This window comes from Muscardinus avellanarius (assembly GCF_963383645.1).
Source record: "Muscardinus avellanarius genome assembly, chromosome: 6".
Taxonomy (NCBI): Eukaryota; Metazoa; Chordata; class Mammalia; order Rodentia; family Gliridae; genus Muscardinus; species Muscardinus avellanarius.
The window spans coordinates 138,017,914-138,031,625 of NC_137791.1; the positions used below are offsets into that span (position 1 = coordinate 138,017,914).

General features: G+C 53.7%; 1 protein-coding gene across 1 annotated transcript in view; it reads right to left on the reverse strand.

Annotated features, from left to right (window-relative positions):
- Positions 1-13,712, reverse strand: part of HTT (huntingtin) — a gene marked incomplete at both ends in the record, with an annotated part of 126,838 nt that overhangs the window by 31,168 nt on the left and 81,958 nt on the right. Inside the window, 5 exons of the mRNA XM_080697081.1 lie at positions 2,268-2,475; positions 8,630-8,772; positions 9,760-9,995; positions 10,228-10,350; positions 13,434-13,550. Of these exons, the coding sequence (XP_080553207.1) occupies positions 2,268-2,475; positions 8,630-8,772; positions 9,760-9,995; positions 10,228-10,350; positions 13,434-13,550 (827 nt within the window). The remainder of the gene's footprint in view (positions 1-2,267; positions 2,476-8,629; positions 8,773-9,759; positions 9,996-10,227; positions 10,351-13,433; positions 13,551-13,712) is intronic.

Below are 13,712 nucleotides of genomic sequence, written 5' to 3' on the forward strand. Positions count from 1 at the left end.
TTTTTATTTTGAAACAGGGTCTCCCTAAGGTTCTGAGGCTGACCTTGAACTTTTGATCCTATCTCAGCTTCCCAAGTACTGGGATTACAGATGTATGCTACCCGGCCTGGCTACCAGAGGTGGTACTACCTTATTAAAATGGAAAGCCCCAGAGCATCTGATGCATGCTGCTGTTCTGCCTGTGGAAGGTCACGGCCACTGCATCACTGGTGTATCTATTATTAGAGTGATTGCGCCACTAACTCAGGTTGGTGCTGGTAATACAATGGTGCAGATGTGCATCTGTGTAAAAACCAGAAATAGGTCCTGCCTTGGTGAGGCTCGTGGTCTTGTGAGATACAGACACCAGCTGAATCATCACACCCAGGTCTGATGGCATCCTGACACTTGCCACAGAGGCTGAAAGGAGGCCTGACCCAGGAAGGAGAAGCCAGAGAAGGCTCCCTAAGGAAGGGGTGCTGAGCTAAGAGCCCAGAGAATGACTTCCCCATCTTAATGGGGGGGAGTCGGGGAAAATCAAGAAACTAATTTCAACTCTGAAACACTAGCAACGAATAAACAATACAAGAATGAACGGTCGATGGATGTCTAAGAGACCTCTTCTTCCATCTTTTCTCCTAAACCTTAATTTTGAAAACTTCAAATCAACAGAAAAGCTGGAAGAATCATTCAATGAACAGTCACATACCAGCCACCTCCATGCCCCTCTGAGCTCACGAACAGTGTACACACTATGCACACACACATTTTCTGGCTGCACTGTGAGTCATCTGTCATTCAGGACAGCTGAGCACTTCAGCAGGTGTCTCCTGAGAATGCCTCACAGCCACAGACGACCGTCCATATGGAGCCCCTGTCCACACTGCTGATGCTGACCTTTCTGGCCGCTTCATATCCCAGTTCTGGTAATCCAGGCTCCTAAAGGTGCATGTTTGCTCCGCCTCCAAGCCTCACGGAAGCCCTGCGAGCCTTCTAAGGGAGGACTGCCTCCTGCTGTCAGCTGAGGTCCGCCCCCTTTTCCTCTGGAACCAGCTCCAGCGCAGCTACTGCCCTCACCAGCGCTATCGCTGGTAGGAGAGGAAGGGAGAGGGCTGGCTGGGCTGTGGCATCTCACTTTCCTGCACCTGCCTGACACCTTCCTATGCACAACCAACCCAGCTCCACCAACGTCTTGCCCAGTTGCACTCACCATGGTATCTCCTGGGAGCCTGTTGGACACAGTTCCCCGGGGCCCCAACCATTGGGCCTGGTGGTGGGGTTTGAGGGCAGTGTGCTACTATGATGTTGAAGCGCTCTGCTGCTAGGTGTGCACCAGGTACCACCGGGCGCTTGGTGAAAATGCAGAATGTCACGGTCCCGGCAAGCTGCTGATGCGAATCACTTCACAAGTGATTTACGCACACACTGGAGAGGCAAGCACAGCACCAGGAGACGACAGCTCCCTGTCCCTAGCTCTGTGTTCAGCTGCTACGACAGGCCCAAGACATTCTTGAAGCCTGTCGAGCACGGCCACAGGGCTGTCTCCCCACCGAGGGATCCGCACAAAGGCAGAAAGCAGCATTTCTTTTGGCTTTGTAGACTCCACCACGTGGAGCGCGGGGCAGAGGGGCTGTCGTGCCTCCCCACAGGGTTTCCAGCTGGAGGCCCTGGACAGGAGCCCCAGCCTCCCTCACAGAGCGGGAGCTGACCGCACTTGCACTCTCTCCCTTCGGGAACTTCTCCCTGTGTGGGCTCTCAAGTCTTAGGAAACAGCACGCTGAGCACAGGGGCTCTCAGCGTCTCCCTCCAACCGTGTTCACACGTCTCCGTGTGAGAGCTCCTGGACACCGAGGCCTTGCAAAGAGGGCCACCCAAACCAGACACTCAGTCTTTCTGAATGATAAAAAAGGCATTTGCAAAGTTTCAAAATGTGTTAAAATAATTACCTCAATATCTAAGGATAATCAGACCACACTTAACTCATAACGGAGTGTCGCAACATGCCTGGTTGCGGCACTAATTCAAGTGTGAGAACCTAGCAGGAGGCGCGCGGCCCAACAAGAACAAGTCCCAGGGTGAAACTCTGCCAGGAGCATCCCGGCGCAAAGGCAACTGCGGTTTCCAATGCCCGCGGCCAGGCCAGATTCCTACAACACAGTGCCCACGAAAGAAAGGTTAACATGCGTGACATTTTACACAGCCTCACGAAGAATGGAAGACGAAATGCCCCACAGTGCTGGGCCTCAAGTCACAGTGAGCGGCGCCCCGGGCTGGGCCTGCGCACCCACCTGGGCGTCTGCTGCACCTCTGCCCACCAGCGGTGGTCGGTGTGGTTGACCAGCAGCAGGATCTGGCACCAGAGCAGCACCAGGGCCGGGTGCGTGGGCACCATGGAGCGCACCCTCACGTTCAGGCTCTCCAGGCTGTAGAAGCTGCCTTCACAGCCGTCGCTGTTAAAGAGTCTGGTGGCGGCTGCTGTGATTCTCCGGAACATTCCTAGAACCAAACACAGACAAATGTCTTTGCTGCTCATCTTCGTCCAACATCAGGCAGCTATGTGGAGACTTCACAGAAGATGCACGCACAATGTTCAAAGCACTGGTACTCAGAATCCTCACTTTTCTAAGCATAAACACACTGCTCAGGTCATTCGGTCAGGCCAGAAAGGGAAGTCTGTATCAGTCCTGAGTTCCCCATTGCTGGCGGGCTTTGCAAGGTCTCCAGAAGCTCAAGCCAGCACAGAGAGGCGGCTCGGGCAACCTTCGGTCGCTGAAGTCACGTGGGGGGAACAGCACCCTCCTCCTGCTCCCCGGCTTTTGTCGAGGGCTGAGATGAAGACACGAGACCATGTGGAGAAATAAGACTTGTGTGGAGAGTGCGAAGGCAGACAGGGCCCATGACGTTCGAGCTCCTGCAGGCTGTGAGGACTGAGAGCCAGGCGGTGGCCTCCGTGCCTGGCCACGGAGCACCCAGGGACTGGATAGTCACGCTGTCAGGCTCACCCACTGCATGGTGCATGGCCACAGCTCCAGGCAGACCCTGCCCACCAGGGTCTGCAGCACCCTCCAGGGCCGGAGGGAATTACTGGCCTCTCCCTGCCCTCCACTGGCTAAACACCAATGACTCTCCTGTGGCTCTCTGCACCTCGCAGGCTTCACAAGGGCTGCCCTGAGCGAGGAAGCACCGCAGAGAGGCAGGGAGTCAGGACACAGCAGGGAAGGAGGCAGATGGCCAGGGCCTCGCTTCCTGTCCCTGGTCTTTCGGCACCTTATTTATGACTTAAATGTCAGCACACCCACATGTGAAAGGGCCCCCAAACAGGCAAAAAAAAAAGCCCACAGACTTCTTGTAACTCATGATCCTGAAACGGAGGAGAGCTCCCAAGAGCACAACGCTCGGAGGTCCCATGTCACCCTGTCTGTGGTACCCTGTGGGTTCCTAGGACTTGACTTCTCTACACCTGTGTGCTCAGCACTGCCGCTCCAGCCCACCTCGGCCTGGCCTTGTCCTCCTCCATGGCACTTTGCCTCGGGATAAAGATGGAGCAAGTTCAGAGGGAGAAGTCCTGCTGAAACCAGGTGATGTGCAAAGAGTTCAATGCTAAGCAAATCTGAGCTACTGGCAGGTCAAGGCCCATGTCTAGAGTTGGAGGGGACAGAGACTGAGATGGTTGAACGACAGGGACAAGGACCATAAGGACAATTACGAGGTCACAATCAGGTTCATGAAGGGGCAGGAGCGAGAGGAGGAAGCCAGCACAGAGAGGACAGTGGCCAGGAACCCCGAGGGAGCCGACAGAGAGGGGCGGAGCGCTGAAGCCTTGGCAGGCTGGGTGAGAACTGGGAGACAAGCAGCTGGCCTGCCGCCTGTGGGGCAAAGAGAGCTGACAGGAAGACGCACCGCTGGACGCAGCCAGAGGAAACTTCACAGACACTGGTATGCAAAGGCATGGAAAGAGAGGGTCAAGCCAGTCACTGGGGAGGCGGGAGGAGAGGCTCTCGCCCCCCAGCGGGCCCGGACTTGAGCATGGCTCTAGGCACAGTGGCAGCGCATGCAGGATGTGGACTGAGCACAGGAAAAACTCAGAGAGATGAGAACAGGGAAGCATGTGAGAGAGGACCAGAAACAAGGTGCAGGACAAGGTCCCGCTTCTCTGCAGAGAAGAAGAATGGACAGATGTCTCTTGGGGGGAGGAGCAGGAGCACCAGTCAGGCACTCCCCAGGACTGCGTGGGCTCTGCCAGGAAAGCCACGTGTGCACCCTGCCTCGTCCCCTCCTTCTAAGGGTTGCCCTGACTTTGGTCACCCTGGAACCAACTGCTCCCATCCTCTGGCAAGATGCCCACCAGGTGGGGAGGCGATTACCCGCCAGGACACTTCCCAGCCTGCTTTTAAGGGTGGGGACTGGGACCAGCCATCACCACAGCAATACAAGCAAAAGGACGCAGGTCACTCTCAGGCAAGGCTTCAGGTGAAGCCTTTTCCTCCCCGTCCATGGCACAGTGGGTGCTGTGGCTCAGGATAGCAGAACCGCAGGAAGGAGAGGGGCCTGGGCCCCCAAGTCCCCAGAGAGGAAGGAGCCCGTGCGTGCCCTCAGGCCACTGTCACAAACACAAAGAGCACCTCCCACTGTGGGAGCTACGCCTCACAGGCCACACTATAATGAGGGGGCTTGGCTGGAGAAGATGCTTGATGGAAGTGCCTCCCTCCCTGGTGTTGGCAGCACCCACTGAGACAGAAGAGGACAGGCCCATGGGCTGAGGCACAGGGAAGCCAGGAGAAGGCGAGCGGAGGAGCAGCCCCCAGCCCAGCACACGGGAGCCATCAGGAGAAACGCTGCCCCAGGCCTGGAGGCAGAGCGCTGGCGCACAGCCCAACTCCACTACGCAGGACACAGCCAAGGCTGCTCCTTTAGCAACAATATGGACATGACTGTATCTTCCCCTTGCCCGTCAGACAGAACTCTGCATACATGAGCAGCCGCAGTGACAGCGCCCAAGCCGCAGCGTGCCACAGCAGGACAGCCAGCTCTTGGGTTCCACTCCTGGTTTGCACAAGGCCTCTCGGAACACATGTTCCCTCCTCAGGGGACACAGGAAGTGTCCAGAGCTGCTTCAAGGATTCACCGATATGAGTAAAAGGTGCCGCACATCCACGAGGATGTCCAGCAGCGTGACTGCTCACAGCCCTTACCCTCCCCAAGCACGAACCTGAGCCAGTGCCAACTCTACTCCTGTAGCAAAACTTTCTCCTCCTCTAAGTACCCCCACTTAGGCACAGCATGGAAACACTGGCTCTTTAGGAGGTACTACAAGAGAGCCCCCACCCACCTACCCACCTCTGGGCAGAAGGCACTGAGCACGCAGAACCACGCCCTGCCCCTCCTGCTCGCCTGTCTCCATCACCCACAGCTGGATGGCAGGGGAAGGGGCACAAGTGTGTGCTTAGAACTCAGAGGACAAGGGTAAGAAGCCTTATCACGGCCACAGGCCAGCGAGCTTTAACCCAGCCATGCAGACAACAGACAAAACTGAGTCGTCCCTTAGCACCTTGAGGGACGGGTTCCAGGTCACCACCCCCAACCACCAAAAATAAATAAAAAACTTAGCCAGGCATGGTGGTGCACTCTTGTAATCCCTGTGCTTGGGAGGCTGAGAGGGGGACCGCACAGGTGAGATCCTGTTTCCAAATAAAATATAAAATAGGGAGTATAGCTCAGAGGCAGAAGGCCTCTGGGTTCCACCACCGGTACCACCAAAAACAAACAAAACTTAACAAATCCACCAGGAAGGAGCTTTTGGCTGCAAACATGCCTTGCCACTTCCGTCTTCGTTTGTGATCACTCCTGGTCTCAGTTCTTCTGGAAGTTACTCCACATTCTACCTGATACGCCTTTATCACTGGTGTCACTGGTGGCAGGTACCAGCTGTTTCGTCTGCTCCTCTTCCTTCTCCTAGAAAGCACTTCCCGCCCTCAAATGAGTGCTGTCCAAGGCTTCTGGGGACCAAGACCCAGGAGTCACAGGCTGTCCTCTGCCACGGGAAAGAAGCCGACACAGGGACCAGAGCTGGCGTGGAGACACCTCGCACGCGCCAGATACTGTGGCGCCCAGCGAGCACTGGCTGCTGCCGTACTTGCCAGGCACAGCCCAGGAGACTCTTCTTGTTCTAGGTTAGGCTGGAGCCTTATCCTTGCAACTGGAGGTCACTGAATGTAAAAACCACATCATGCTTTGTCATGACTTTTAGACTTCACACAACTTTAGACACCACCTACTAACTACCCTTTTAAAGACGAGACTTATTTAGCTCATGTATGCTGCCTCTTTCCCACCTGAGTTGTATTTTTGGTTCTATGTGGATTCCTTTGTGGCCTCTATTTTCTCATTCTGTCACCTTCAGGTATTATCACACACCCAACAATGTGAGAGGAGAGTATCAGAGCCCTTCCACCCCGGCCTCTTTCTACCGTTTCCCAGAGTCACTTGGTTAGTTTTCTTTTTATACTTGTCAGAACTGAACATGTGCTCATTTTGTTCTAGAACTGAAATTGTGTAATTAAGTCTTCAGTGTTTTGTTCATACATTGATTCTAAAAACAAAAAGGCAGACAGCATCTACACACGAGCAAGGTTCCCAGCAAAGCTACGCGGCTGGGCCCCACGTCCTTCTGCAGGCCCTGAATCGTGGCCCTGAGCCCTGGAGGAGAGTCTTCTACTCTTCAGGCCTTTCATCACATCAGCTGCTGAGAAGGCCACACACTGTTGTGCTTCCTGTGTGGACCAGGACTTGTTGTATTTATTTTCCTAGGGATCAGAAGTTTTTAACCCTGCTAGGACAGATATGCCTGAGCCCTATATACAGACCTTCAGCTTCTTACTCATTTCATCTAAAATGAGAATTTATCTTACAAACACTCATTTTTCTTTGAAAACACTCTTCTAATTTCCTACATTTGCTGCACAGCTGGAATCTTGTCACTTTCTCTCTTGGGTTTACTGCACTTTAAGTCACAATCATTGATAAAGGTAAAACAACAACAACAACAACAACAACAAATAGATGTTACTACGGCTCTCCAAACCATTAAGACAGGAGGAAGCCCTTAGGTTAAAGCGTAATATTTTCCATCATAACCTTTTTTTTTTTTTGGGTACTGGAGGTTAAACCCAGAGATATTCTACCTCTGAGCTACACACCTATTGTATTTTTTTTTTTATACAATAGGCCCTATTGTATTTTTTTTATTTTAAGTTGCTGAGGGACCTCACTAAGCTGCTGGGGCTAGTTTCAAACCTGTGGTCTTCCTATCTCAGCTTCCTAAGTGCTAGGATTACAACCATGTGCCACCATTCCCGGTTATCATAACTACCCACCCCACACCCCCACCCCGCCAGTACTGGAGGCAGAACCAAGGCATTCTGCCTCCGAGAAGCACCTCACCTCCAACCCCCCCCCCCTTTTTTAAATTCTTTATTTTGAAACCAGGTCTCACTGAATTGCAAAGGGCCTCACTAAGTAGCTGAGGCTGTCTACAAACTGCGATCCTCCGGTCTCAGCCTCCTGAATGCTAGGATTACAAGCATGCGCCATCACGCCTGGCTATCATAACTATGTTTAAGTATACAGTATTGGTTTCAAGTACATTCATGACAGCCAGGCGTGGTGGTGCATGCTTGTAATCCCTGCGCTTGGGAGGCTGAGACAGAAGGATTGCACTGGTTCAAAGCCAGCCCCAGCTGAGTAAGGCTCTCAGAAACTTAGTGAGACCCTATTTCCAAATAAAATACAAGATAGGTCTGGGAGTATAGCCCAGAGGTAGGAAAGCCCCTGGGTTCCACCCCAGTACCACAAAAAATAAAAATACATACATACATACATACATACATACATACATACATACATTCATGAGCCAGGTGTGGCACATACTTGTAATCCCAGTACTTGGGAGGCTGAGATAGGAGGATCATAGGTTCGTGGCCAGCCTCAGCAACTTAGTGAGGCCCTCTGCAATTTTGTGAGACCCTATTTCAGAATAAAAAATAGGGCTAGGGGTGTAGCCCAGAGGTATAATGCCCCTGGGTTCCATTCCCAGCAACACACACACACACACACACACACACACACACACACACTCACAATATTATGCAACCATTACCAGTATTCATCTCTGTAACTTTTCATCTTGTAAAACTGCAACTCTATACCTGTGCAACAGTAACTCCCATCCCCACTCTTCCCAACCCCTACTTTCTGTCTTTATGATTCTAAGTATCTTATATTATATGTGGAATCACAGGATTTGTCCTTTTGTTTTATTTTACTAACACAATGTACTTAAGGGTCACCCTTGCTGTACCATTTACTGGAATTTCCACATTTTTTCAGGCTGAAAAACATTCCCACATTTTAGCTAGTGTGAGTAATGAACACTGCCTTCCGCTCACCCTGCTTACCATCCTTCTGGGCTCTACTCAAGGAGGGGCCTGCTGGTGCCATGGGGCCACATGGAGTCAGGCTGCCTCTCAACACCACTAGCATTTCCCATGGCACAATGAGCAGGGAGGGCTTCCTGTGGGCAGCAGCCCCACCTGCTGAGAGCGTACGGAGGACGGGACGGCGGGCCCCGTGCCAATCGCGGTGCTCCACCTACCGGACTTGAAGATGTGGATCAAGCACATGAGCAGGGTGCCCAGCTCTTGGCAGTAGAAAGTGTGCTGTTGTTCACTCATTTCCACTTTCAGCTGCTTGGTAACAATGTCCTCTAGAAGAATGCCAACCAGCTGTAACAGAAACCTTCCAAGAAAGGGAGAGGAGAGGCAGTGAGCATGTGACCCTCGTGGGGCGCTAGCCAGGCACGCGTGACCCACGGCCACCAGGTCAGGCCGAGGCACAACAGGGGTGGGGCACACTGAGCGACGTGGCGGTGAAACGCGCGACATCGCCGCTCCCCTAAGTCCCTCTGCCTCTGCGCACCACCTTCCTCACTAGGAGATGGCAGGAACCATACCACCTCCAGAGGACTGTCAAGTTCAAAGGACACAGGCTAGTTTTTAAAAAGCCCTGAAAACTGCAAAACATTACACAATTTCAAGCTGGTGACCCACCACAGGAACTAAGCGTAGCACTGATGTTAGCCACGTTTCAGTTCAGCCCCTTACTGCCCACACACAGGCGGGCCACCTCCTCTGTGCCTGCGGTGAGTCACCGCTGTCATCAGGTCAAGGACAGAGACACAAGGCGACAGGACGCACCCCTTCCTCGCCAGCAGCATTTGGGCCCCAGCCTTCACTCTGAGGTAACGCACTCTGCGTGCTAAGACGGAAACTTACCACCTGGAGAGAAAAACTAAGGACGGATCATCACATGCATCTCTGACATTAGCATTAGAGACAAGCTCTGTTTAGAAAGAACTCCAGAAAGTTTTTGTGTTTTATATTTACACTGAGAACCAGAAGCTTGCACTTTGGTTCTAAATGGAAAGAGTTAAGGGAGGCCCGAGGACAGCGCCCAGGCCAGGCCGGCGGGGTCAAGCACACCCCACACACCCCCTAGGCCGGCAGGGTCAAGCACACCCCACACACCCCCTAGGCCGGCAGGGTCAAGCACACCCCACACACCCCCTAGGCCTGCAGGGTCAAGCACACCCCACACACCCCCTAGGCCGGCGGGGTCAAGCACACCCCACACACCCCACCCAGCTCCAGCGCTGAGGAGTCACCAGCAGTGCACGTGTGCCGACCCAGAGACGCCACGTGGGACAGGCCCAGATGTGAAGCGCACCTTGAGAAGGTTTCTTCTGGCAAAGCCCTCACTTGTCTCCCTTCGCTGTGGTCTTCTGCCGTCAAATCACCCTCACCATCTCTTAGCCTGTTAATTACTGGGCAGGAGATTAAAAATGGAGAGAAGGAGAGCTCCTGAATGCGAGAAAGAACAATATCTTCTGTTGACTGGGAAATGAGAACCCTCAGAATGGCCAGGATTCCAGATATCCACAATTGAACAGTGCTCACAGATGCCTAAAAGAAAGAAAATAAATATTACAGCTAAAGAAAAAAGATTCCGTTTTTCCTAATTGCTCATTTCCTAAAAGAAAATCACCCCAATCTTACCACTCCACTAACAAACTCAACAATGCTGGTCTCCCATGTGGTCCCAGAGCGCCCCAGTGTCAGCTGGGGACCAGGCACCACAGCAGGCATGCGCCTGAACCAGGCCTCCGCAGGACTGCACGCGTGGGGCAGGGCTCACCATTGTGCTGGGGGTGACGAACATACTCCGCAAAAGCATGTCCACAGGACGGAGGGAGGAAGGGGCCAAAATCTCGAACAGAGTATTCAACACTCCGAGGGCTTCGTGAGAGTCAATATGCATCTGCAGGATTAAAAGGCACAGCATTCCCGCTTGCGCGAGCAGAGGACACACGGCTCCCAGGGCCCGGGCCCACCCACCACCGCCAGCTCATCCAAAGCACTTGCAGGTTAGTTCAGGACAGCACTGTATCCGCTATTCTTCCACAGTGGAAATCTGTCCAGTTTTCATTACATAAGTAGAACACACTTTCCATAAAAGGACCACATATACAAAAGCATGAGAAAAGGAAACTGGAATGGACCGTCCTGACTCATCACCACCAGATTTTGGGGACCGAGTTTTGGTGGTCTCTTCACACGTCCAGAGGATGCCACACGTGTACTGTATTTCCTCTCCACTGGGCCTGGGCCTCACCCCGTGCTGCCAATCAGTAACAGATGTACATTCCCACACAGCTGCCTGCCCCTCACTCAACCTTCTCCCTACCCCTGCAACCATGTACCACCCTACACAGGGGGCTTGTTTTGTTTTGAGACATCCTGTTAGGAAAATGCTTTATCACCTCACAGGACAATGGAGAACTCCCAAGGTAACTGGTTATAAATCTAACACTTTTTTTGGGGGGGTGGTACTGGAGATTGAGCCCAGGGGCATTCAACCTCTGAGATACATCCCCAGCCCTATTTTTTTTCTTTATTTTTGAAACAGGGTCTCACTAAGTTGCAGAAGCTAAGTAGCTAAGGCTGGCCACAAACCTGTGATCTTCCTGTCTCAGCCTCCCAAATACTGGAATTACAAGCGTGCACAACCATACCCGGCTAACACTATTTTTAATGGATGCAAAAAAATCCAAACCACGTCTTTGCCTCAATATGGTGAAGCATTCCCCTGGGATGATGGGCACTCACTCTGCTTCCCACCTGTGGTACTCCTGAGGGCACAGACAGTAACAACTGCAATGTATGCCTGTGACACTTAAGCTCACACAGCCCTGAGCCACACCTCAGAACCAGTCGACTGTGGGGGACACCCAAATGTGGAGTGCTGGCCACCTTCTGCTCAAGGACACTGGCGGTGACTTTCTGAACGTAACACAGCGATTCCACTCTGTTTGCTTTTGCTCTTGGTATATGAACAGGTCCTTGTTTCTGCAGCATTCTCACCTCCCGGCTGCTGCCCCACCTGTTCCCTCTTCCAAAAAATTCCCTATTTCCTTTCCTCCTGCCCCTACCGAGTACATTCAGTCACAGTGTGGCTTTGTCTGCTCCTCCCATGGCTCACTGGTGTCCCCACAGCACCCACAGCTGACCTCTAGGCTCAGCAGCAGGCCATCTCCTCCTCTCCGGCTGGGCTCGGTCCACCGAGACCTCATGGAGTTCAGATATTACCTCCTGCCTGCCTGCTCCCCACAGCTCCACACCACGGGCCTCTGTAGAATCCATCCAACCAGCTCTGACCTCCCAGCCCACATCCCTACCTTCCCCAGGGCAGCACCATCACTCCTCTGAAACCACCCTCCACGCCTCTCCCCCTCATATCCAGGAGCTAAGCCCCTCCCCCACGCCCTGCTGGTCCTGCTTCCATACTCTGTCCACAGAGGCCACTGAGGGCTCCCCCGCAGGGCCCCCCATGGGCCTCCCTGCTCTGCCTCGCCTCTCCCTGGAGTCTAGTCTCAGCTAATAAACTCAAATCACTACATGCAACTCCTTCATGCCAAGCCCTCTGGAGGATTCCCGAGGTCCGCCACACTGGCTCCTGGCTCCCACCTATCCTCCTGCCCTCCCTTTTCCTGAGGCTGCGATCGAGCCAGTCTCTTGCCTGCTAACAGGCACAGTGCCACCCTGGGGCCTCTGCATCACTAGCTGCTGGTGTGGAACACGCTCCCAGGTGTCTGTGACATTCTCCCCTTTCCTCCCTCACCTTCAATCAAATGTCACCTGCCGGACCTTCACCCCGACGTTCCTGACTCCCCTCTGATTTGCTGCAGAATACTTCCTATCGGCTAAGGCCGCGAACACTTCACTACCTTACTGCTCTGTCATTGGCCCTCGCCCTCACCCAGCTCCCACTCTGGCAGCAGACGGCTCGCTCTTCAGCATGCGCGCTGCAGCACCTGCAACGCTGCCTGGCTACTTCCGAGTGGAGCCACCTGCGCCAGCTACCCGCAGACATGCTAAGCACTCCATGTCTATCAGAAGGTAACGCAGCATTTACTATGCATTCAGGCCTCCAATCTCTGCCTTCCTGGGATTGTGGACACAGCAAGTAGGAGACCAGGATGAAGCTCCAGAGACCACTCTGAAGGGATCTGCACCCAGGCGCAGGGTCCATCACCATTTCCGCCTCTCCCCACCATCCTACTAGAAGCCAAGATCCTCCTCCTTCTGTCCAAGGAGCCTGGGACAACACACCCATCTGGAAGCCAGGATGGGAGTGGAGTTACAAAGACAGCAACTAAGCAGAGCCTGCCTACAAGATCTTATCACACACCAAGAACTGTGAGCTGTGTGTGCTGCCTAGAGCAGTGCTCGGTGTGGATGCGCAAGGCAGGCAGAGGTCCATTCTGACCCCACTGGCAATGCAGCTGGTGCTCCACAGGCAGCTCATGGGACTTTCCAGTGTGATGGTCCACAGGTGCCCCGCCTCTAAGGGACTGCTCGGGAAGGGGGTGTGCAGCTTCCTGTGCCCCATGCCTAGGGCCCGTGTGGCCAGAACACTTCCCTCCCTACGTGTATGGAAACAACCAGCTATACAAATACTAAATGATAGCCAATTACTAAGTTACTTTATAAATGACAAAGGAAGAAAACCCAGAAAGCTAAAGAGCAAATGAAATACCCGGCTGCCGAGAATGAAGGAGACAGTGTAAGAAGAGGAAAAGAACCCAGGCTTTAGAGGCGGGCAGGCCACCGTCAGTCCACCCTGACTCCGTGTCATGCTGGGGGCCTCATGCCCCAGAGCCTTGTTCCCGCTTATAAAGCAGGTGCAGTCCCGACCTGAGGGAGGTGGAGGGAATGGGACAGATCCTCCCTGAGACGGGCACTGAAAGCCACCCTTCAGGGATAGATCTGTTACGGTCTGACCATCAGCTGGTCACAGCCAACCCCCAATCACAAGGGCAAGCAAGGACCCTGGCGACAGACCTGCTGTTTAGCCAGCATGGGCAGGATGATGTCGGCGACCTGGCGGGACAGCCGCTTCCACTTGTCCTCGTTCTCCTTGTGGCACTGCTGCAGGACGAGGATGAACATCTCCAGCACCTGCAAGAGTGCACAGTCAGGACGCCGCTGGCCAGCACCGTTCCACTTGCAGACCCATCTCCGCCTGGGCCCCGGCCAGCCAGAAGACTCGGGCCCCAAACAGATGTGTCCTAGTGCGGACAGGAGACGCCCACACAATGCTCGCCCCCTGTGTGCAAATGC